We start from the raw sequence: 25,124 nt of genomic DNA, 5'->3' as shown, positions 1-25,124 counted from the left end.
ATCACCACTTACTCATTTTCTCCCAGTCAAGGGTCTTATTCTGCTTCACCAAGAGGGTAAGAAACAAAGCTTGACTGTGCCCATGTCTTGCCCAACATGTCAATACCATATATGATTCCATGCCCTTCCTTGGAGTAAGAGGAAAGTGTGTGGGTGCACATTTCCCCCAGTATCCTGGTGCAGCCAACACTGAGGAGGCTTGTAGAGACCCAAGACCTACCAGTATTGGATTTTTTTTTTTTTTTTTTAGACAGGGTCTTGCTCTGTCACCCAGGAGGTAGTGCAGTAGCACAATCACAGCTCACTGCAGCGTCGACCTGCTGGCTTTCAGCTATCCTCCCACCTCAGCCTCCTGAGCAGCTGGGACTACTGGCGTGTGCCACCATGTCTGGCTAATTTGTCTAATGTTTTGTAGAGATGAGGTCTAAATATGTTGCCCAGGTCTCAAACTCGTGAACTCAAGCTATCCTCCTGCCTAACTCTACCAGCAGTACAGATTTTTTTGTTTTTGACAAAGTCTTGCTCTGTTGCCAGGCTAGGGTGCAGTGGTGTGCTCTTGGCTCACTGCAACCTCCACCTCTTGGGTTCAAGCGATTCTCCTGCCTCAGTCTCCCACGTAGCTGGGACTACAGGTACGCGCCATCACGCCCAGCTAATTTTTGTGTATTTAGTAGAGACGGGGTTTCACCATGTTGGCCAGGATCTCTTCACCTTGTGATCTGCCCGCCTTGGCCTCCCGAAGTGCTGTGCAGACTTTTAATGAGTCAGTTCTCCATGTTAAATATGCCCAACATCTGCATAGGCTTAAGTACTTTGTTACTGAGAAATTTCATTTTTTTCCTGTTTGTTGTAATGGGATTTGCACTGTGGTCAAGAGAACCCCTCTGTAGCCTGCCACAGCCACTCACGGTTGTGTGACCTTGGAGAGGTTCCTCACACTTCTGCTCCTCGGTGTCCTCATCTGTAAAAAGGAGATGGCAGGAGTGCCGTCCTCATAGAGCTGTGTGAGGACTGAGGAGTTAATACCTGGGAGATGCTTCAGGCAGGCACCTCCCACATAGGCAGCACTCTGTGTTCAGTGTTGTAACTGTTAGTTTTTATTATTAGTAACTAGTTAAGTGATATTATCATAACTGTGGATAAGTAATTAGTGCTTCAGAGTGGAAACAGCATAAATGCTACATTAGAAACATTTAAACCTTTACAAAAATTTCTTTAAAACAAATTTATTTTTTTGAGACAGAGTCTCATTGTCACCCAGGCTGGAGGGCAGTGGTGTGATTTCAGCTCACTGCAGCCTCCGCCTGCCATGCTCAGGCGATCATCCCACCTCAGCCTCCTGAGTAGCTGGGACCGCAGGCACATGACACCATGCCTAGCTAATTTTTTGATAGAGATGAGGTTTCACTATGTTGTCCAGGCTGGTCTTGAACTCCTGAGCTCAAGTGATCTGCCCACCTCAGCCTTCCAAAGTGCTGGGATTACAGGTGTTACCCACCATGCCCAGCCAAACCTTTAAAAATATTTCTGATTTCACAGACTCACCATCAAATATTCCAGTACATTTGAACTTCATTCTTGGATGCCTTTTCTATAGAGTCAGGGCAGTAACATGGACATCAGGAATCACAGAATCACACAGGTGAAGTTAATTATGGCTAGCCTTCATACAGAGTGTTTGGAGGTTAATCCAAAGATTGTTTTTCAGATTATTTTGAGATTGTGAAACCAGCACAAAAATTGCCACTAGAAATTGTATTGAGCTGTGGCTTTTGAAACATCTGAATCATAGACACATGAGGGCGCTGTAACCTTCCAGCAATAAAGGGCACTTTCCCCAGGAGTGACTTTTCTTTGGAAAAGGTCAGTGGGGTTACTGGGCCCCTTGCTTGGAGCATCCACTGAGCTGGTCTTTGACAAGTAGGGGAATGAGGCTCAGTGACTTTGCCTGTTGTTTATTTGTTAGAAGTTCTCCAAGAGAGAGAATGAGCCTAATTATTACCAACGCCATGATTATTGGTTTTTGCCTTTGTGGCCATTTGTCAAGGTGGCTGGGTGGGAGTCCCTTGGGGGCTGCCCGTGTGGCCGCCTGCCTTTGGCTGCGCAATGTCTGGGATGCATGATGGTTGTTCTTGCGATTATCAGCAGAGTGATTATTTCAGTTGCTCTGCCACAGACACAGAGTAATGAAAGCTGGCTCCCTGGGAAAGCTGTGGGGGTGGACTGTGAGCCCAGCACACCTCGGGAGTTGCTGTCAACAGGCCCAGCAGGGGAATGGTGGAGCTGCCCTCCCTGGTGCCTCTCGGAGGCCCATTAACACGGCACAATGCTCCCTTTAACACTTTCCAGCCACACCTGAAGCAAGAAAAGCAGCCATATCATTTCAAAGACCACGATTTCAAAAGAAGAGATTTGTAAATCCAGTGGAAGCAGTACTCATAATAGAATATGGTTTGGGGGACCAGGCTTGGTGGCTCATGCCTGTAATCCCAGCACTTTGGGAGGCTGAGACGGGTGGATCACTTGAGGCCAGGAGTTTGAGACCAGCCTGGCCAACGTGGTAAAACCGCTCTCTACTAAAAATACAAAAACTTAGTCAGGTATGGTGGCACACACCTGTAATCCCAGCTACTTAGGAGGCTGAGGCATGAGAATCACTTGAACCTGGAAGGCAGAAGTTGCTGTGAGTCGAGATCATGCCACTGCACCCCAGCCTGGGTGACAGCAAGACTGTCTCAAAGAAAAAGAATATACTTTGGGGGTCAGCCTGCTGGAAATTACTTTTTTTTTTCCTGTTGGGGGCTGCAGAGAGAATTATAGACTGTTTATCTGCAGCAGTAACCAATGGCTTTTTTCCTTGACTTTAATTTTCCTTATCTGGATGTAACTAAGGTCCTGTATTCTAATTATTTTTCCTTGTGCTGATAACATTGAGTCCTCTTATAATAGCCACTAGGTCATTCGATTATTTTAGCTGAAATGAAGGCTATAAAATATTCCTTCCAAAGAACGAAATTTGGAAATCTTTGGAGACACATTCTATCTATTTAATTGGTGTTTTACTTTTATATTTGGTAAAGAGAAGAGAATTTGGCAATACTTGTTCATTATTTTCTTCTTCTTTTTTTTTTCTTTTCTTCATACACTAACTGAACATCCACTGGCTACAGAAAGGAAATGCAGGCAGAAGCCGCATGCACCTGTGTAGACTTGGCCTTTGTGAAGCGACCAGCTTTAATGAAGTCCCCCCGGGATTGGGAGGAGGGGTAGGAAGTGGGAGTTTGGATGAGAGCTAATTTCGTTTTCTAGCTTCAACTTTGTTCTTCTGGTTGATAGCTCTGTTGGTATCTGAGTGTCGCTGGTACCCAGAATTGGCAGGGTTTTTTGACCTCTGCATTTTTCCTGGATGGCAGTAGGGCTTCAGCCTTAACCCTCTTCCTTCCCTCTGAAGTAAGAATCAGAGGCCACTTCCCTGGGAGGAGGGAGACCACTCAGTGGGGATGACGGTGGCCTCTGAATGACAGTTCCAGGTTTATTCTGGGAGCTGAGCTGCAACACAACTGCTGTAAGGATGGGGACAGGCAGAAAGGGCAAGGCTGGCAGAAGGAACATCAGCCAGCAGTTGTCACATCTGTGGGCCCCTGGGGCGAGTGTCTCAGCCTCTCTCTGCCTCAGTATGCACATCTTTAAAGATAGCCGAGACCTCCCTACTATCTCATACTCTCTACATTCTCAAATTCAGAATATTATTTTCAGAGAAATAAATAGAAAAGCTGTACTCCACTTCACTGAGGGCAGTAGAACCATGACGACTCCTTCCCCCACTGATCGAAGACGGTGCTTGCTGTGTGCAGGCCCTGGGCTAAGCGTACCACATGGCTTTTATTTCATTTAACCCTCACAGTAGCCCTGCAAGGCAGATATTATTATCGCTGTTTCACAGAGAAGACCAAGGCTTGGAGAGTTTAAATGACCAGGGCCCACAGCAGGGGTTGCACTCTGGGGTCAAACCCAGCCCCGTGGGACTCCACATCCTATTCCTCTTCCTCCCCTTGCTCGGACAGTGTCCTGTCTCCCTCCCAGGCCTGTGCACATGCTGGTTATCTGCCTGGAGTTTGCTCTCCCTCTTCTCCCTTTCTCCCCACTGCCCCCACCTTGTCACTTGCCTGCATTGAGGCACACGCAATTCACAGGCTGGATCTCTCCTTCAAGGGAACCTTAAAGGAGCTTCCCCCAACCCTTCCAGGTCATGGTCAGGCCCCTATAAGGACTGTTTCCTGTCGTTTTCCTCCATAACCCTGTGTCTAGTTGTCTGCGTATTTGAGGAACACCTGCTTCTCTAAATGGACTGCAATCTCCTTAAGGACAGGAGCTATGATTTAACTAACACTGCTACAATCCCAACTCCTAGCGCACACAACCTATGGGCCCAGGTGGGCATTCAGTAATATTCGTCAAAGGAACAAATAACACAGAGGAAAGAGGTTGCAGAAAGAGATGTCATGTACCCCTCTGGAGAAATTCCAATGGGAACATTTGTGTCAAAGCATCTTATGGCCAGGTTGTCAGTTCATCTCATCGAATCACTCCTTCACAGTCCCTAGCCACAGGTTGTTGATGGAGATGTCTCAGTCACCCTTGTTGAATGTTATCTAGACCAGGGGTCTGAGGCTTCGCAGGAGGTGCCAGACTCCAACACCTGTGGGACAGGAAGCAGTTCCCTGGAGCAGCTGTGAAATGGTGCAGCCCCCCGGTCACGTGGCTCTCTTGCCTTCTCTTCCAGTGCTCTTGTACGTGCGGAAGGAGACTGACGATGTGTTCGACGCGCTGATGTTGAAGTCTCCCACAGTGAAGGGCCTGATGGAAGCGGTAAGCCATACGCTCCTTTCAGCCTCCAGGAAACCTGCTGTGTTCCCTCTCCTCTGGAATCCATGTACTAACGTGCAGCCACTGAGATGGCTTCAGAATGAGCTTTCTACAGAACAAGAAAAACCTGAGGTTTGTGGAGGCATTGATCTCACTACTCTCAAGGCTTATTAGCATCTTGAGGAGAAGGAAATGGACAAACTGCCAATTCCCTGTCAGTTTAAGGCTAATCACAGTTAGATGCTGTGGAGGAAGGTGAAACTGAGTTCTCACTTGTCTCTTGGTATGAAACCAAATTAGATATGATTAACTCCCAAATATATACAAAACAAAAATAATTAACAAGTGTCTCGCTGACCGTGATGGTGTAGTCCAAAATAAAAATATGATCTCTTAGTTAAGAAAAAAAAAATGATGCAGAATTATAGTGATTTGCAGTAAGACTTTTCCTTCCTACCCATGGTCTTGTCTAGTATTACCCAACTTGGGCTCACAAGAAGTTATTTTACATTTTGTTTATATGTTATTCACCTGAATATAACCTCAATAGAACTCTACTTTGAATACACTCTCTAACTGCCTCCACTCCCACCCCATCCCGACCCCCCACCACTGCCCCATACAACCGTATTGTAGAAGATTTGTTTTTTTATAGTGATAGAGCCAGGAACACAGTTCAACATTATTGGTTGGTTCGGGAAACTGCTACATTGGAGAAGCATCTTGGCTTATGAAGCCAAATGTTAAACTATATGGGATAGTTCCTAGAAGTGGAATCATACCATTTCTTTCATTTGGGATACTCTTTTTTGAGCTTCTTTTGTGTTGTAGTATAAATCAGGACTTCACACTTTTTATGATTAAATAATATTCCATTGTGTAAATATACCACATTTTGTATTTCCATTTATCAGTTGATGAACATTGGAATTTTTCTACCTTTTGACTATTGTGAATACTGCTACTATGAGCATTCATGGACAAGTTTGGTTTGAATACTTGTTTCCAATTCTTTTGGGTATGTTCCAAGGCATGGAATTGCTCAGCCAGATTCAAAAAGCCACATGTGGTATGATTCAATTTATAGAACATATTCAGAATAAGCAAATCCATAGAGACGAAAGGCCGGTTAGTGGTTGCCAGGGGATGGGGGTAGGAGGTGGAGCATCTGCTTAATGGGTTTTCTTTGGGAGGGATGAAAATGTTGTGGAATTAGATAGAGGTGATAGTTGTACAATATTGTGAATCTACTAAACAGCACTGAATTATACACTTTAAAATGGTTAAAATGGTGAATTGTGATATCTATTTATCTGTCTATCTAGTATTCATTGCTCACCAGAAAGTTTTAAAAACTGTGTAGGAACGTTATCGATGTCATCGCGCTACCCTCCGTGATCTGTTGTTAACAAGTCCCGAGGCAATTCCAAGCAGAACACTAAGGACCTCTGTCTAAGAAACATACTGATGGAGGGTTAGGTCATCTTTTTTGTTCCACAGGATTTTTTCATAGGATGGAGTTTGTTGTTACTGGATCTGCTTCACATTAAGGAAAAACAAAAACAGAAATCAATGCCACAAAGATATGATCTGTATCTCTTGAAATAAACCAAGATTTTAAAAATGAGTCTAAGATTGCTAGAAGATAGACTAAGCTGGAAGCTCACAAAATATTCAGACCTCTCTGGACAACTTTGGATAATCTCATACTCCAGTCTAGCCTTTAAGACCATATTACCAAAACTGACTTAACTGGGACAGTGGTATTTGAAAACCACAGAAGCAGTTGCTTAAATGCATATTCTCTGACTTCAACTCTAGAGATTCTGATACTTTTGAATTGCAGGTAGATCAGGGAAGGGAGGAAGTGGGGATCAGGAACTTTTATTTTTAACGAGCTCCTGAGGATATTCTGAGATGAGCTAGGTGTGAGAACCTCTGATTTAAACCATTTCTGAATTGATTCATTACACTCCGAACCTTCCTTTTTCCTTGGTGTCTTTTCTTCACCTTCCATGGCATCTGACCAGTTCTATAAGTGTTCTGTAGATGGAGTTGGACTGGATCACAGTTGAACTCAATGTCACCTTCACTCCCATCTAAACAGTAGTTCAGCAACCTCTGCCTACCCTGCCCGCCACAGCAGCATCTGGCTGTTGATCCCTTTTAGTGGGAGCTCATTACACCTGCCTCACTTTGGTTAGCTGAAGGTACAGGGTGAGGGGTGGGGATGTATCCTTTGACCCTGTAAGCCACAGAGAAGTCAGGTTCCCTAGGCTAGCTCTGGTCAGATTTCTTAGGGCAATTCTTATTTCATCTCCCCTTTATGTCTAAAAAGAAAAGGTTTCATTGAAGCACCAACACAAGCTATCTCCTTGCTTCCTAAGTTATGCAAATGGGAAAGCTGTGCAAGAGAAGTTCCTCCAGGATCCTTGGGTGATGCAGTCTGGAATGACAAAGCAGCCCCAACAACCTGGGGGCAGCCATGAAGGACAGCAGGCTCTGTGTAAGGGAGGGCGTAAGCATGCTGTGAAATGAGGTGGTAGAATTTTCAAGAACAGTGGCTCCCACTCACTGTAGTTTTACCCTAAGTTTATTTGGGACCTGGGTGGGGTAAGACAGGGTTTCCTTTCAGGGTGTGGGTTCTCTTTAGACCAGGACCTTACTAATGCATGACACTTTACTATAGTGACACTTACCAGTGCACATTCATATATTGGTAATATGCATGTGTATAATATAAACATATACAATATGACATTGTATATCTATATTGATATATACAAATGTATACTGGTAATGTGTGTGTGTGTGTAAAATAAAACAAACACATGTACTATACAGATAGTATAGCTTAGGGGTCAGCATATGGGCTTGGCCTCAGAAAACCTGTGTTCAATTTCTGACTGTGCCTCTTGCTAGCTGGACAAGTTTCTTAACCTCTTCTTCATTGTTAAAATGGAAATGATAATACTACCTCCCTCGTGGGATTGTTATGAGGATTAAATGAGACAACAGAGATCTGAAACTCTGCCTGGCCCCTGGTATATACCAAGTCCACAGTTAAATTAGCCTTTGTTACTGAATCATTGTTTCGGTAGAAATCCTCAGATTTTGGATTTCTCAAGTACTCCTTTCCTACTGTCCAAAAGGCAGAATGTTATTTTTGCTCATGATTCCCTTATGTAATATACCACAAATTTGAAATTTCAGAGGAGGCACGGGGCTATGGAAATGGTGCAGGTATCTGCATCTGAAACTCTGAAGTCATGTGGGGAGGTCCTCTCTCCTGAGCCCAGAGGCACAAAGCTGCTCCCAAGAAATGATCTTTATGCCCCACAGTCCAAAGCCCCACATTAAACAAAGTCTCAAGACAAGAAGGCAACGTGACCCTGGCCTCCATGTTTTGTTTTGACTTTTAATTTCAAAATAATATCATTGTGAGGGAGCTTATAGTTTTTAACAGCGGAAAGTTACATAGACAGAAAAATTGCTCAGTGAGTAGAAAAGGAAAAAACCTTAACTTTTAAGAAAATGTGATTAATCAAGAGATATTATGCTTGACCTGAGGCCATCACTTTGAACTCTGTCACTGGTTGAAAATGGCTTCCCATAAACACAAACATAGTTCCCTACTCATTAGTGTGAGGAACTCAAGACCAGCTTGGCCAACGTGGTGAAACCCTGTCTCTACCAAAAAAATTAGCTGAGTGTGTTGGCATGCGCTGTAGTCCCAGCTACTTAAGAGGCAAGTCAATCACTTGAACACGGGAGGCGGAGTTTGCAATGAGCTGAGATTGTACCACCACACCCCAGACTGGGTGATAGAGTGACTCTGTCTCAAAACAAAAACAAAAACAAAAACAAAGATGCCATCCCAGAACCCCACCCATGATCTTCAGAATCAGATTCTATAGGGGTAGGCCTAGGAATTAGCACAGGTAACAAGCTTCCTGGTTGAATTGAAGCACATTAATGTGAGAGCCACTAGCTGGTGTGTACCTTGGCTGGGAACTGGTATTAGAGTCTGATTCTGCCCTAAGGTCCTACATGCAGTATTCTCTTAGGATGGTAATAAGTCACCTTATGACACTCTTTTGGTAGCACATTCTGCAAAGATAGTTTTAAACCAAGACATGGCCCTACAGACTCTTATTTCATAACCCCATCCCAGCGGATTTTAGGAATTGGCCTGGGTCTAGGCTATCACCTTCATCAAGGGCTTGGGAAGACCAAATGCTCTCTGTTGAGAAAGGAACTCATAGTCTTCCAGGGCCAGCAGAATTCACAACTCCAAATGTAAAAGTATGCCTTGTGTGAGTCTTGCAATTGTTTTGGAAATAGAAACACCTGCTTCATATCAATATTCACATTGTTTTGCTCTCTTCCTGAACTAATTATTGAAAGGTTGATTGTGCCTCAACTTCCTTATCTATAAAATGAAGTCATCAACAGCATTCAATGAGTTTAACACACATATTCAGTAGATATTAGCTGAGTAGATGATGGCAATGATGTTGATGATGCAGCTATTTCCACATTAGGGATATTTGAATTGCTTTCCATTGGAGAACCTGCTCTTATTGCTCCTGTTGAACACCCAACTCCCTATCCTTAGCCAGGCATTATTTAAGTGTAGAAGAAAGTCTGAACTGGAGAATAAAGAGCCAAAAAAATTTTTTTTTGGCAATTGGTGGTGAAATGTGGATTTGTCATCTTGATAGAATAGTGTTGCCACCCTCCTTCCAAGGAACTTAGGGTTGAGTCAGAAGGTGTCACATCAGGCAGATTTGTTGAACAGTTTGGCGATGGTGACAGTGTTCCTACAGCCTACATGGGTTTCCTGGAGTCTGTAATTTAAGCCACTTGATAGGATGGAGTTCTGTTATTTAAAAAATTGGGCTGTTCTTACACTCAGCAGACATTATGTTCTTCCTTGAAATAATATTTTTGAGTTTGCCTTCATTAAGGAAGTCTCCAGGCCAGGCGCGGTGGCTCACGCCTGTAATCCCAACACTTTGGGAGGCTGAGGCAGGTGGATCACCTGAGGTCAGGAGTTTGAGACCAGCCTGGACAATATGGAGAAACCCCATCTCTACTAAAAATACAAAATTATCCAGGTGTGGTGGCACATGCCTGTAATGCCAGCGACTCGGGAAGCTGAGGCAGGAGAATCACTTGAACCTGGGAGGCAGAGGTTGCAGTAAGCCGAGATCGCGCCACTGTACTCCAACCTGGGCAACAAGAGCGAAACTCCACCTAAAAAAAGAAAAAGAAAAAGAAGTCTCCATGTAAGAGTGAGGTCAGGACACTGCCATTAAGTGCAAGTGCAGCAGCATGAGAGGAGAGGGTAGACTGGGGAACTTGACTGACTTGATTCAAATCATGACTGCAGTCTTGAGTATGTCCATTTTTGAATATTTGGTTTCCTTCCTTGCAACATGTGAAAAATGCCTACCGTGTTTTGTTTTGTTTGTACTACCCTTGACCTCTTACTGTTTTGGAAAGAACTCTTGACTACAACAAAGAGGAATGTAATTATGGTTTAATCTATGCCAAGTTCAGTCACTTTTCTATATTATTCTTCTTATTCAGTAGTCCTAAACCCCCAGACCCTCATTTCACGTGCCAGAAAATCATTATCTATACAGATCTATACACCCAGATAGAACAAGAAAAAAAGTTATCTATCAGCCAGATGTTACTGAATATTCCCATACTTGGTATCATTTGTAGAATATAGACTATTTTTCTTTTCATTTGCTTGTTTAGTATTACATCAATCAAGCCATCCATATAACTTTGATGATTCAATTTGGCTTCTTTATTGTTATAATTAGGTTTTAAACTGCTTTTTAAAGACAAAGAAGTTGGTGGTGGTGATGGTGGTAGTGAGATGAGTTTCTAATTCTTTTTTTTCTGCCTTTCTAATGATTTTTACCTAGTAATCTTGCAAATAAAGCATCTCTGGCCACTACCTTCTGGCTAATCCCCAAGGCCAGCAGGGCCACTCATACCTCAGGGCCTTTGCACTTGCTGTTCCTTCTGCCAGAAATGCCCTTCCTCCATATGGACAAGGCTCACTTCCTCCAGGCCGCTGCTCACATGTTGCTTTATCAGATGGGCCTTTCCAGCCCACCTACGTAAACAGCATCTTCATCACTCTCTGTCATTCATAACACTTATCACCACTTGACATAGTTATATTTGTTCCATGTTTATTGTTTCTCTCTTCCCCAGTTGAATGTCAAGTTCATGAGATCAGGGGCTGTGTTTCTTTTCTGTGGTGTATTCCCAGAGCCTTCAGCATAAGTTGACTGAATTGGGTATCTGCTGTATGTATACCTCTAGACTGAGTGCTGTGGGTGGCATGATATTCACATGCCCTGCTTCATTGGATTCTTACAATATCCCCATGAACATGACAGGTAAATAGCATCATCACTACCTTACAGATGTAGAAACTGAGGTCCAGAAGGGGTGGTTTCCAAAGGGCTGATAGCTCCACAAATTGATAGAGCCAACTTAAGTCCTCAAGCAATTTTAAGCCCAATTAGGGAGACATTTACAACTGGAAAGTTATCACAGGAAGGATAAACATTCCCAATCACAGCTCACCACATCTAAAGGAAAAGAGATTAGGCAATACTAGGCCATTAGGCAAGAAGTAGTCTGTGTGTTGTTGATCCCATGCAGTCAGAGAGCTGAGCTGGTCAAGTTACTCAACCTCTCTACACTCCAGTGTCATCACTTCTGAAATGAGAATAATAATGAGATAATATTATGAGGATAATAAAATGGGATATAGGATTGGTGTGAGGATAAATGAGTGTGTATACATGGTACTTAGAGTAACACACAGAAATTATAAATGAGTATATACCATGTGTGTGTGTCCATGTGTCTGCGTGTGTGTCTGTCAGTGTATTTTATGTGTCTAACACACACACACACACACACACACACACACACACACACACACATATATACACATACAGACAATGACTGTGAGTACTATGAGGTGGAGAGACAGACTGTGTTTCCCCTAAGGCAAAGAGGCTAGAGAAAGGGATAGGGATGTTCTCTCTAGTGAAGCTAGCTAGTGTCTACAAAGAAAAAGGTTGCTCATGGCCTTAGTAGCACCCACTTTTTGTCCAACTGTGTCATTCATGGATGGAGGCAATTCATGAATCCTACCTGGTTTTCTTGACAGGTCAAACACAGACACCTAGGAAGCATTTACAAGCAAGAGTCCACTGCTTTTTTGATGTATATCTTAAGTGCCCCCAATGAATGAACAGTGTATCACTCCACATAAAAACAATTAAAAGTAACTGACTTCCAGAGCAGGCAGTTCTGTTGTATGCCTCTAGAGAAGGCTGACTGAATCCTGCATTGGTCCATCACTTCTGCCTATCACATACATGAGGTTTCTGGGCAAAGAACTTTCCACAAAATAAAAGTCTAAAAATTCTAGATCATCAGGCAACCAATAACACATTGATGAGACATCTCCAAGATCTAGAATCTTCCTGGGTGTCAAGGAAGTCTTTGGGGTTTTTACAAATATTGATAATGCACTTTTTATAAAATGCACTTTTAATAAAAATGCATGCTCAGTTGAGACAACTTGAAAAACACAAAGAAAAAAACCCAAGCACTCCGAATCACCCTGTTCCGACAGAACGATCATGTGCCACACGTTTTCATTCATAGAAGGAAGGATTGTTGTGTGGGTGATGTCATCCAGCCCCTGGGCAGAAGGAATTTTCTGCCACCCCTGACAGACGGCCAGCTTCCTCTGCATGATGATATCCTGCCTGGTCTCACTTTCCAGGGTTCTGAATTTGGCAAAGCGCATCTCCCTGACGTGCATGGAGGCAGGGAACACTGTCCCAGGGTGGCACATTTGCAAGCTGCCTTTGATGCTGAGAGTTGCACTGAGAGAAGGACTTTGCCCTCCTGGAGGCAGAGGTTTCACCTTTGCCAGTTGCTTCTTTGTACAGGATGGGGTCTGTGAGTCTTTTCCCCAAGCCATCTCAACATATGCCTATCTTCTCTAGCAGTTCAGAATCTAAAGCCATCTGCCAGGTTGTTCCCTTTCAAATTCTGTCTCTGCCACTTGCTAGCTGAGGGATCCTGGGTGAGTTACTGACTGACAGGAAGCCTTAGTTCTCTAATCTGAGAAACAGAGCTTACAAAAGCACTAATACCATTCTCATGATGTGAGGACTAAGCAAGTGAATACACACAAAGCTCCACATGCCTGTGTGCTGGGGACCCAGGGACTCAATAAATGCTAGCTATGGCTGGTGCCACTGCTACCCTAGATTTTATGCCCCTTACGCAGTTCTGACTTGCATCAGTTGATTTGTGAGCTGAGGTGTTCCCTTTCACACTTCGGGGAGCTGGGAATCAAACCCCCAAAAAGACAAAACCCAAGCATCAGATTCAGTTTTCTTTCAGAACAGGGGGAACTAACAGATATAAGCTGGTTGATGTTGAATGGGAAAAAGTTCTTATTTTATTTTAAAAATAAGTTCCAAGTAACACTAACCAAAGCTTAAAGAAACCAGCTCTTGAAGGGCAAGGAAATCAGAATGGTAGTTAGGTACAAATAACATAGTCTATAGGACTTCCAAGTACGCAACAAGCTCTTATATACATAAAAATGTTTATCCAGGTGCTTACTTTTTTGTGCCATAGATACCTTTGGCAGTCTGGTGAAATATACGGACCCTTTTCAGAATAATGTTTTAGATGTATAAAATAAAATACATAGGATTATAAAGGAAACTAGTTATATTGATATTTAGTCATCAAAATAATAAAAAAAAGCATGCTTATGATATAGAAATACATGTGCTCCTTATTCATGCATTAAATATGATCCATGGATGAGACTAATTACTGTAATTTCAAAGTGATGAATGAATGTAATCAGTATTTTGGAACATCTGCAGGATTCTAATATGACATGAAATATCTGTGATTTCCCTTGTTAAAAAAGACACAGGTACTGCCAATGTTACTTTATGTTCCAGCTTGAAGAAAATGCTACATTCCGGCCAGGCACAGTGGCTCACGCCTGTAATCCCAGCACTTTGGGAGGTTGAGGCAGGTGGATCACGAGGTCAGGAGATTGAGACCATCCTGGCTAACATGGTGACACCCTGTCTCTACTAAAAATACAAAAACTTAGCCAGATGTGGTGGTGGATACCTGTAGTCCCAGCTACTCAGGAGGCTGAGGCAGGGGAATGATGTGAACCCAGGAGGAGGAGCTTGCAGTGAACCAAGATCGCGCCACTGCACTCCAGCCTGGGTGACAGAGCAAGACTCGTCTCAAAAAAAAAAAAAAAAAAGAAAATGCTACATTCCAGTTTGAAGTTAGTGAAAATAAGGATGAATGTTTTCCCCCATTCAAGTTCATATATATACTCTTTGGGCATCTGTAGACCTCCAGGTTAAGATCAACCATGCTGAGGAAATGACAGCTCTAGAAATGATGTGGAAGCAGGTTGTCCTTCAAGGATTTTTTCTAGTCACCAGCTCTGTTAACTGGGTCATTCTAGAATCCCAGGGAATGGGGAAGGTAGTGAGCTGACTCCTGAGAATTGGCTACATCTAGGTCCCTCTTCCTTCATCCCTTCAGCAAAGCTTCGCTCAGAGCTCTCTGGGTGCAGAGCCAGCTCCCCTTGACAATTCTCTTTTAATTTGCATGTGCAAGTATGGCCACCAGGAGACATTGACAAACAGTGCAGATGCCAGGCATGGGAGGAAGAGAGAAAGAAAGCATAAATTCTTCCAAACGGCATTTTGGGGGAGGCGTGATGAAAGCTATGTCAACCGTACATTATTGAGTGTCTCACCAGATTTGAAAAGAGCATTAACAGCATTAAAATGTTCGAGGAACCTTTCTAGTGTTTGTTTAGACAGATATAATTCTTCTCAAGCGGTCGCTAAAGGAATTTGATATTCTAAAGAGATGGTGAGCTGCTATACAGCCAGGGTTACATAGAAGTATTTAGAAGAGGTTAAACATTTCTGGAAACTTACAACATTTTAATTTCTAATTTTATTGAATTGTGATTCAGCGTAGCTTATCTTTGTTACCCAATCCATGGGAGAATCTCTTTAGGATATGTAATATTTATAATATTTGTGTGTATATATCTATATATAAATGTGTGTGTATATTATATAAAGTATAATGATTATCCAACTGTTTTTACCTATCCATCTACTAGATTTGTTCAATTCTTAAAAAGGTCTATTGAAATCTCTCACTATAATTGCATTGTTTCAAGGTTTTCAAGTAAATCTCCCATAATAATTGTACTTTCATTTTGCAAAAGCAAAGCACTTAAGCAAAAATTATTACATCTGTAATAATTACCTATAATAATTTTTGCTTAAGTGCCATGTTATCGGATGCATAAAGTTTTATGATTGCTGTAGCTTCTCCATCAATTGTGCTTTTAATCATTATATCATATATCATATCCATTCATATCCATATATCATATCATTATATCATATCCATTCTTAACCTCGTCAACCTTAAATTATACCTTGTCACTCCTCTTTTGCTTCTGTTTGCATTTGATTGGTGTGGTCACCCGTCAGTCATCCTTCACTCACCACACTGTCTTCAGTGCTTTTCTTTTAAACACCATACAACTGAGCTTCTTTCTTTCTCTTTCTCTTTATTTATTTATTTATTTATTTATTTTCTTTTACACTCACTCAGACACTCTAGCTTTTACTGGAAGAATGAAGTTTATTCTCATTTGGTATGATAACTGATACACTTGATTTTTCTTCCATCTTTTTGTTTAGTGTTTATTTCACGTTGTAGCTTCTTCTTACTTTCTCTTTAGTTTTGCAGTCAGATTCTAAATTGTTGTATTTCAACTTTTAAATTTGAAAGTTATTATTTACTTTTCCTAAATTTTCCAAATTCCTAAAGTAATTCTTTGCTACTATTTGAAAATAAACTTTCAACTATTTTCTCCACCAGTGCCCTCCAGCTCCGCTCCTCCCTCTGTGAGATGAGACCTTAGGGCTGTATTTTCTCCCTTGCCTTCCCTCCTTTTGCTAAAATGAGCCAGTTGAAATGCCCGCTCTCTCCCCATCAACTTTCAGCTTCTAGATTTTGCAAAAATAGCTTAGTGCTTTATTTCTAGAAAACGATTAGATTTTCCTTTGTATTATGTCCTTTTTTAACTTCAAGAATCCTTATTTAGCACTTACACTTCATGTTTGCGGTCCACGTAACCCTAGCTTGTCCAACCCATAGCCTACAAGCTGCATGTGGCCTAAGGTAGCTTTGAATATGGCCCAACAGAAATTTGTAAGCTTTCTTAAAACATTATTAATTCTTTTTTCTTTTTTTCTTTTTTCTTTTTTTTTTTAAGCCCATCAGCTATCATTAGTGTTAGTGTATTTTATGTGTGGCCCAAGACAATTCTTCTTTCAGTGTAGTGCAGGGAAGCCAAAAGATTGGACACCCCTGCTATGTATACTCAAGTTTACAGCATGATACTGGTGGCTTTTTTACTTTCCCTTTCCCTAGTTTGATGTCTCCATTTGGATGCATTTTCTATTTGGATGGAGCTCTTTTGTGAGTCTAGTGGTCCCTTGAGGTCCTCGGGAGGATTGGTTCCAGGATACCTCCTCCAAACCCAAATCCACAGATGCTCAAGTCCCTCATGTAAAATGGCATAGATATTTGCCTGTAACACACACACATCCTCCCATGTGCTTTAAATAATCTCTAGATTACTTATAATACGTAATACATTGTAAAGGCCATGCAAATAATTGTTACACTGTATTGTTTTGATTCATATTACTTTTTGCCATTGTACTTTTATTTTTCATATTTTTCTAATATTTTCAATCCATGGCTGATTGAATCCAAGAACGCAGAACCTGGAGATACTGAGGGCCAACTGTATTTTTTCAAGTGGGATATTTGGGTGAAATACACTGCTCTTTCACCCTGATAAGTGAGAGATAGCTTGTTGGTGTATGGAATTTATGGAGTGAAATACTTTTTCCCTGCAGTCTGTAAGAGTTCCTGTCCACTGTTGTTTGGTTTCTAGTGTTGAGATGAGAAGACTGAAGCCAGGCTTGTCCTTTTTTGGGGTAACTTGCTCTTTCTGTCTGGGAAGTTCCAGGATGTTTTTGTCTTTCTTCTTTTCCGTCATAATTTCCATCTATGCGCTATCGTTTTGCTTTGCACTTTGAAATTGTTTTTGACTTGATTTTTCCTGACACTATTAAGTTTGCTAAATTGACCACCTATCCTTTTATTCATTTGCTCAACTTAAAAAAAGTTTAGATCAATAATCATATTTGTATATCAGAATTTCGCATGTGTGTGCTTCACAAGTGTTCTGTTTTTCTTAAGTGCTCTTTTATGTTCTGTTCAAATGGATGCCTCCAACAGAAGTTCTGCCAATTTTCTTTGCAGTCCAAAGGGCCCCACTGGATGTGTCGTTTTTCATCCTTGGGTCGTTTGGCTCAGGTGTGGCTGTGAGAGAATCTCATCAGTGGTGGATTAGTGATGTCTGTCAGGCCCGCTGCTCGGTCATAGTCTCTTTTTGCTCTCCCAGCTCTCTGCTCCCCTGTTCCGTGCCTTTGGGCCTTATTAGGGGATGGGGAGTTCTTCCTGTGGGGTGAGATAGTTGGAAGAGTGAGAATCTGTGATTCTCTGTAGAGTGAACTCTTCTTAGGATCCAAAGCTCCTCCAGCTCTGCTCTAGACCTCTTCAGCCTCTCTTTCCAGCTTCTGCTAGACTTTCCAATAATCCACATTTCAAACTTCACCTTTCTCAGCTGCCTGTGAGCCCCACCGGCTGCTGGGCTCAGAAGGGGCAGACAGATTTGATTTGGGAGCAGAGAGGGTACGAAAGACTAGGGCAGGGCTTTCCCGAATCCATCTGTAAACTATTACTACTTTATTTTTATAAAAGTGAAACACAATGATTGTAAAAATAAATAGAATAGAATTTTTCAAAATAAAAAGTAAAAGGGTCTCCTTGTTTCTGTCCATTCTTCAGTGGTAGTCCCTGTTAATATGTTGGTGGATCCTTCAAATATTCTGTGTACTTACATATATATATATATAAATACAAGTGGGATCACACTATAAACACAGTTTTGCAACTTGGTATTTTCTCCTCAATATGTTAAGAATATTTTTGTTAATGTGAATTCATATAGGCTTCCCACATTTCTTTTGATGACTGCATGAGTTTTAAGTGTGAATGATTAAAATGTGTTTAATGGATGTTTGTTATACGCAGTTTTCTCTATTCTAAACAGTGATGCTTTGGAAATCTTTGTGTACATCTGAATGTATTTCTGTAGACCTGATTACTAGATATGGAATATGCGGGTCAAAGGATATATGCATTTTAAATTTTAATAGCTTCTGCCAAATTTCTTTCCAAGAGGTTGAGCATGTTATTCTTGCATCTGAGAGTAACATCTGAGAGAACTGCTGTTTCTTATAGTCTGGCTGATGCTGTATTATCAAGTTTTAGTTGTTTGTTAGTTTGAAAAATAGGCTGGGCACAGTGGCTCATGCCTGTAATCCCAGGACTTTGGGAGGCCGAGGTGGGTGGATCACAAGGTCAGGAGTTCAAGACCAGTCTGGTCAACATGGTGAAACCCCGTCTCTACTAAAAATACAAAAATGAGCTGGGTGTGGTGGTGTGCACCTGTAGGCCCAGCTACTCCAGAGGCTGAGGCGGGAGAATCACTTGAACCTGGGAGGCAGAGGTTGCAGTGAGCTGAGATCGCGCCACTGCACTCCAGCCTGGGCACCAGAGCAAGATTCCATCTCAACAAAATAAATAAATAAATAAAAATAAATAAATAAAAGTAGTATCCCACTTTGCTTTAATTTGAAAATTTTAAATTATGACTGTGTGGTACACTTTTTTATATGCTCACTGTCCAATTACTTTTCTTCTGTGAATTGCTTCTTCAGGTTTTTTCTTCCTTTGTTCATTGAATTGCTGATCTTTTTTTTGATTTGCAGTTCTTTTTAACTTAAGGAAGTTAGTTCCATGTCTGTCATTTGTGTTGCAAAAATGTTTCCCAGTGTGTTTTTTGTCTTCAGCATTTTAGGTTTTTTTTTTTTCCTGTACTGCATTTTTAAAGTTGCGTTGTTTTTATTAACATTTTGATCTTTTTCTTCAGGTTTCATGTCTTGTTTAGAAAGATCTTCCTTACTTTAAGATGACAGCTATCCAAAAACTTAACTCATGGTTTCTTCCTCTACTTTTATGGTTTCATCTTTCACATGTAAATCTTTGATCTGTATCAAATGTATTTTGGTGTAAGGAGTAGAGAAGGAATCCAATGTAACTTGTTAAATTTTTTCTAATTGGCTATTTCATCCAACATCATAGTTACAGTCCATCTTTTTCTGACTGACTTGTAATGCCACTTTTATCATAGATTGAATTCCCACGAGGCTGAATTTTTTGTTGAATGATTTAAAGTCTATCCAAAGGGAGAGGCTCATAAATGAGTGTTTTGAGAGTTTGACTCATGAGTGAAGAGCACTCTATTCCTGGGAAAATGGCCAAGGGAGTGAAATTGGAACTTTCCCCCTTGCTTCCAGTTGGGCGTCCTTCTGTGCTCATCTGCCTTCTTGTTATTGGTGTTACAGATATCTGAGAAATATGGGCTGCCTGTGGAGAAGATAGCAAAGCTTTACAAGAAAAGCAAAAAAGGGTAAGAAAGAAACTGAATTTAAATTGACTTTCAAATCAGATAAGTCCACATGATGCCTTAAAAATAAAATGATGCCTGTCTTTTGTTAGGTCTGTTGCCTACTTTTCATAAAAATTGTGTCCTTCTTCCAGAGAATTGCAGAGCAGATTGGGTTTGGAAGATCTTTAGGGAGAGAGGGAAGGAGGGAGGCAGTGCATTGGCACTATGTCAGCTGAGATGCCCTATTGCAATGACAAGATGGGCAGGAAGACCACAGAGGTCTGGAGGTGCTGAGGACACTGGTGAGAACGCCTAAGTCACCTTTGTGCAGGGAGTGGAGTTTGTAGGGAATCATGTATGGCCCTTGGGGTTGGTTTCTGGGTGGCATACTAGGAACAAAAAATGGTTTGGAACATAGGGGATTCTTCTAAGGTAATTATCAAGAAAATGTTCTCAAATGATCATTGGACCTGTGTGTTCTCATTGTTAAGAACAATAGGTCATATTTACTGGGTGTTCAGTAGGTTCGTGGTCCCTTCCTAAGTACTTTACATGTATTTCTCTATTTAATTCTCACCACTCTATGAGGTGGAATCTCTTATCTCTGATTTATTGATGAGGAAAGCAAGCCAGAGGGGCTTGAGCATCTCACCCAAGGTCTCATGTTCAGTAGGTAGAGCATAGATTTGAACCCAAGTCTGTGTCCTCAAAGCTCAAGTGCTTAGCTCCCATGTTCTGCCGTCTGACTTTCTGTGTGGGCTTCCTATGTGTAAGGGTCTAAGAGTAGGGGCCACAGGAGCTAACGTAAGTGCCAGGAGAGGGTATCTGTTGACTCAGCTTCTGGGGTATTTTCCCACAAAAAGCAGAAGAGGAGTCTTTCACCTCTTCTCTGGATCACTTTCATAAAGGAAATTGGATTATCTGGGAAGCTGAGGCTCTCTGAGTGATGAGTCCTGTTGGTTGATTGGAGGATCCGACAGGAAACCCTTTCCACCTGAGCTCTTGTTGGAAAATTCACTAAAATGCACATTATACTTCTTGCCAAGGTCAGTGTAGTAGGCTGGGTGTACTCCTCTGACAGCGAGATTTGAGTGGTGTCTCACAGTCTTATTGCCGAGCAGAAATTCTCAGTGCAGAGGTACATGCTGATGATAACATTTTGCTTTCATCAGGCTCTTGTCAGGTCTTGTGCTAAATGTTTTTATCCTATAAACAATCCTTTAAAGCTGGGTGACTGTTCTTATTTTTACAGAAGAATAAACTGAGGCTCTGAAAGGCTAAACAGCTTACCTGCTGACACATAACTGTAAAATGATAGAATCAGTGGTTCATTCTCAAACTAGCATCCGTCTGACTTCAAATCATGAAATTGGCTTAAAGAAATTATGGAAGTCTTTGGAAGCTGTTGGCTTTCTTAAAACTCTACCAGGGATAGTTAGCCAAGGAGTAGGTCGTAGGTGGTAAAGTACAAGTGTCAGAATGAGGTCAAGCTAATTTCAAAATCAAGCTCAGCCATGCACTACCTGAATGAACTTGGGGAAACAATTTAACCTTGTTGAGCTCAGTTTTCTCATTTGCAAAATGGCGATGCTGACACCTACCTTCACAGTCACTGTGAGAACTAAATACAAGGTCAACATGCTCAAAAAAGGGTAGCTGCAATTCTTGCTTATTTTCCTCTTCCTCCTAAAAGTAGAGGCAATGCCTTTTTAAAAATGCATTTTCGAGAGGCAATATGGTTTAATGAAAAAGAGTCAGGAGGCCTAGTAATTTAGGTCCTGGCCCTGGTAATCATTAACTCTGTCATTCTGGGCTTCCTAACTTCCCTGGGCCTCAGTTTACTCATCTATAAAGCAAGCAGGTTGGGTTGAAAGTTAGTTCTGAGAAATTGAGGCTTTGCTTTCCTCAAACTAGTTTTTGGAGAAAGAAAACAGAATGAGGGTCTTTCCCTGCCTTGTGTCCTCTATCCTCCACTCCTCCCAGCCTCCACCGCAGAAGAATGGCTACGAGAACCCCCAGCCTGGAGCTCCCCTTCCCCTGGGCACATTGTTCACCGCGTCTTTGTTTTTCACACCCCTCCCCTCTCCATGGCAGCATCTTGGTGAACATGGATGACAACATCATCGAGCACTACTCGAACGAGGACACCTTCATCCTCAACATGGAGAGCATGGTGGAGGGCTTCAAGGTCACGCTCATGGAAATCTAGCCCTGGGTTTGGCATCCGCTTTGGCTGGAGCTCTCAGTGCGTTCCTCCCTGGGAGAGACAGAAGCCCCGGCCCCAGAACCCGGAGACCCATCTTCCCCATCTCACAACTGCTGTTACAAGACTGTGCTGGGGAGTGGGCCAAGGGACAGGCCCCACTGTCGGTGTGCTTGGCCCGTCCACTGGCACCTAACACGGAGCTGAATCCTGAGCCCCTCAGGAAAGTGCCTTAGGCCTGTCGGATTCCTATTTATTGTCCACCTTTTCCTGGAGTCCGAGTCCAGGCCTTCCAGGACTCTGCAGGTCACTGCTAGCTCCAGATGAGACCGTCCAGCATTCCCCCTTCAAGAGAAACACTCATTCCGAACAGCCTAAAAAATTCCCATCCCTTCTTTCTCACCCCTCCACATCTCCCGAGTGGCTGGACAAACTGAGCTACTTCTGGGTGCAGTAGTCCTAGGTGGGGCGAGAGGTGGATGCCCACTTTCTGGTCAGACACCTTCAGGTTGCTCTGGGGAAGGTCGTCTTGCTAAATACCTCCAGGGTTCCCAGCAAGTGGCCACCAGGCCTTGTACAGGAAGATCATCGGCCACCATGTAATTAGTAAGTAACACATAAAGTCTGCCTGTCTGCATTGTACATAGTGTTTATAATATTGTAATAATATATTTTACCTGTGGTATGTGGGCATGTTTACTGCCACTGGCCTAGAGGAGACACGGACCTGGAGACGGTTTTAACAGGGGTTTTTGCCTCTGTGCCTGTTCAGGAGACATGCGGGGCTAGGGAGAGGGCCTTTGGGATGTTAAGGTGACTGCAGCTGATGCCGAGATGGACTCTGCAGTGGGCGTACCTGGGGCCTTGTTCCCTGTCCCCAGAGGAAGCCCCCCTCCCTCTCCACGGGCACGGCTCTCCTTTGAGGCCACCACGTTTATCTCACAATGATGTGTTTTCCTTGACTCTCCCTTTGAGCTATCTCGTGGGAAAGGCCATCCTGTCTGAGACCCCAGCTCCTTCTCCAGCTTTGGCTGCGGGCACAGCCTGAGCTTTCTGGAGAGCCTCTGCAGGGGTTTGCCATCAGGGCCCTGTGACTGGGCCTGCTGCAGAGCTCCTTGGCTATCATGAGAATCCTGGACAATGTGCCGTGCCTCCCAGTTTACAAGCCCTTCATCTCAAGTGGCCCTATAAAAGGCCTGCTGCCAAAGCCCCTGAGTCGGCCAGCTGGGGCTTCATCCTGGGCCACCAGACGGAAAGGGGCGATTGTTTGCCTCACTCCTGCATGCTGGGTTTTAAGGAAGTGAGTGAGAAAGAATGTGCCAAGAGACCTGGCTCCCGTGAAAACAGCCTCAGGAGGCAAACTGGGAGAGAGAAGCTGTGGTCTCCCGCTACATGCCCTGGGAGCTGGAAGAGAAAAACACTCCCCCTAAACAGTCACAAAATGATGAACCATCATGGGCCGCTGTTCTCTTTGAGGGGACAGGTTTAGGGGTTTGCGTTCGCCCTTGTGGCCTGAAGCACTAGCTTTTTGGTAGTTAGACACATCCTGCACCCAAGGCCCTGGGTCTAGGACAGGTTCTCTACAACGGCCCAGATTTGTTTGTAAAGCACTTTGACTCTTACCTGGAGGCCCCCTCTCTCAGGGCTTCCTGCGCTCCCACCTCATCTGCCCCTGAGATGCAGAGCAGGATGGAGGGGCTGCTTCTAGCTCAGCTGTTTCTCCTTGAGGTTGCGGAGGAATTGAATGGGACAGAGAGCAGGTGCTGTGCCCAAGAAGATCTCGGAGCGGCAGTGAGGGGTCACCTTTCTGTGTGTCCTCTGGGTGTGTTAACCCTTCCTGTGGTGCCAAAGGTTTGCATCGTGGATCCAGCTGTGCTCCAGTGTGTCCCCTCCTCCTCCACTCTGACTGCCACGCCCTGGACCAGCAGCTTGGGGACCCTCCAGGGTACTAATGGGGCTCTGTTCTGAGATGGACAAATTCAGTGTTGGAAATACATGTCGTACCATGCACTTCCCATGCTCCTAGGGTTAGGAATAGTTTCGAACACGATTGGCAGACATAACAACGGCAAATACTCGGGCTGGGGCATAGGACTCCAGAGTAGGAAAAAGACAAAGATTTGGCAGCCTGACACAGGCAACCTACCCCTCTCCCTCCAGCCTCTTTATGAAACTGTTTGCCAGTCCTGCCCTAAGGCAGAAGATGAATTGGAGATGCTCTGTATGTTTCCTAAGTCCTTGAGCAATCATAGTGGTGACAATTGCCACAACAAGGGATTTGAGGCCAGTACCACCAGAGGGTGGTGCCGAGTGCCACATCCCTTTCGATCGGTTCCCCTCTGCGTCTTCGGAGCACCCCAGCTTGCCTTTGATGTGTACGCCGTGTATGTTAGCTGAACTTTGATGAGCAAAATTTCCCGAGCAAAACACTCCAAAGAGATAGGAAAACTTGCCGCCTCTTCTTTTTTGTCCCTTAAATTAATCAAACTCAAATAAATAAGCTTAAAAAAATCCGTGGAAGATTATGGACATGTGAAATGAGCATTTTTCTTTCTTTTCTTTTTTTTTTTTAAACAAAGTCTGAACTGAACAGAACAAGAGCTTTTCCTCATACATCTCCAAATTGTTTAGACTTTATGAGTGTTTAGAAGTTGAGACCAACAGAAAAATGCAGTCAGATGTCATCTTGGAATTGGTTTCTAAAAGAGTAAGGCATGTCCCTGCCCAGAAACTTAGGAAGCGTGAAGTGAATCAAATGTTTATTTTCCTTCTTATTTAAAATCATGAAAATGCAACAGAAATAGAGGGTTTGTGCCAAATGCTATGAACGGCCCTTTCTTAAAGACAAGCAAGGGAGGTTGATATATGTACAATTTGCTCTCATGTTTTTAAAAAAAGGTAAATGTAACTTAATAGTTTTGTAAATGGGAGAGGGGGAATCTATAAACTATAAATACAGTTATTTTATTTTTTGTACATTTTTAAGAAGAAAAAAATAAATATTCATAACATAAGAGTAAAACAACAGTGTCTGGTGCTTTCTGCGTGGCCAGTATTGGGGATTTTTACCCGGTTGGAGAGAGGTTTCTGTGTGATGTGGGAAAATTCTAGCTGCCCACCCCGCCTTCAGGTCCTGGGCTTCAACAGAGCAGGGATTTCCTGGTAAAGTTACTTTGCTGTGCTTCACCCCAGTGTTAAATGCGAAGAGGACTGAAGAACTTCCAAGGCTTCTGTGTGACCACAGCAGGCTCCCCAGGGTGGTTATTCTTGGCCAGTTCCTTGGGGCAGGGAGTTGGTTCTGTTCACTTGCTTCTGCCCATC

General features: G+C 42.9%; 1 protein-coding gene across 2 annotated transcripts in view; it reads left to right on the top strand.

Moving 5' to 3' along the window:
• Nucleotides 1-24,825, top strand: part of GRHL2 (grainyhead-like 2 (Drosophila)) — a 192,637-nt gene extending 167,812 nt beyond the window's left edge. For both annotated transcript variants that reach the window (XM_011931471.1, XM_011931464.1), the window contains 3 exons: nucleotides 4,784-4,869; nucleotides 19,557-19,621; nucleotides 21,695-24,825. In XM_011931471.1, the coding sequence (XP_011786861.1) occupies nucleotides 4,784-4,869; nucleotides 19,557-19,621; nucleotides 21,695-21,809 (266 nt within the window). In that variant the 3' untranslated portion in view covers nucleotides 21,810-24,825. The remainder of the gene's footprint in view (nucleotides 1-4,783; nucleotides 4,870-19,556; nucleotides 19,622-21,694) is intronic.
• Nucleotides 24,826-25,124: the final 299 nt, after the last annotated feature.

Source organism: Colobus angolensis, unplaced genomic scaffold (genome assembly GCF_000951035.1).
Source record: "Colobus angolensis palliatus isolate OR3802 unplaced genomic scaffold, Cang.pa_1.0 Scaffold121, whole genome shotgun sequence".
NCBI lineage: Eukaryota > Metazoa > Chordata > Mammalia > Primates > Cercopithecidae > Colobus > Colobus angolensis.
This window is presented reverse-complemented; position numbering and strand designations above follow the sequence as displayed.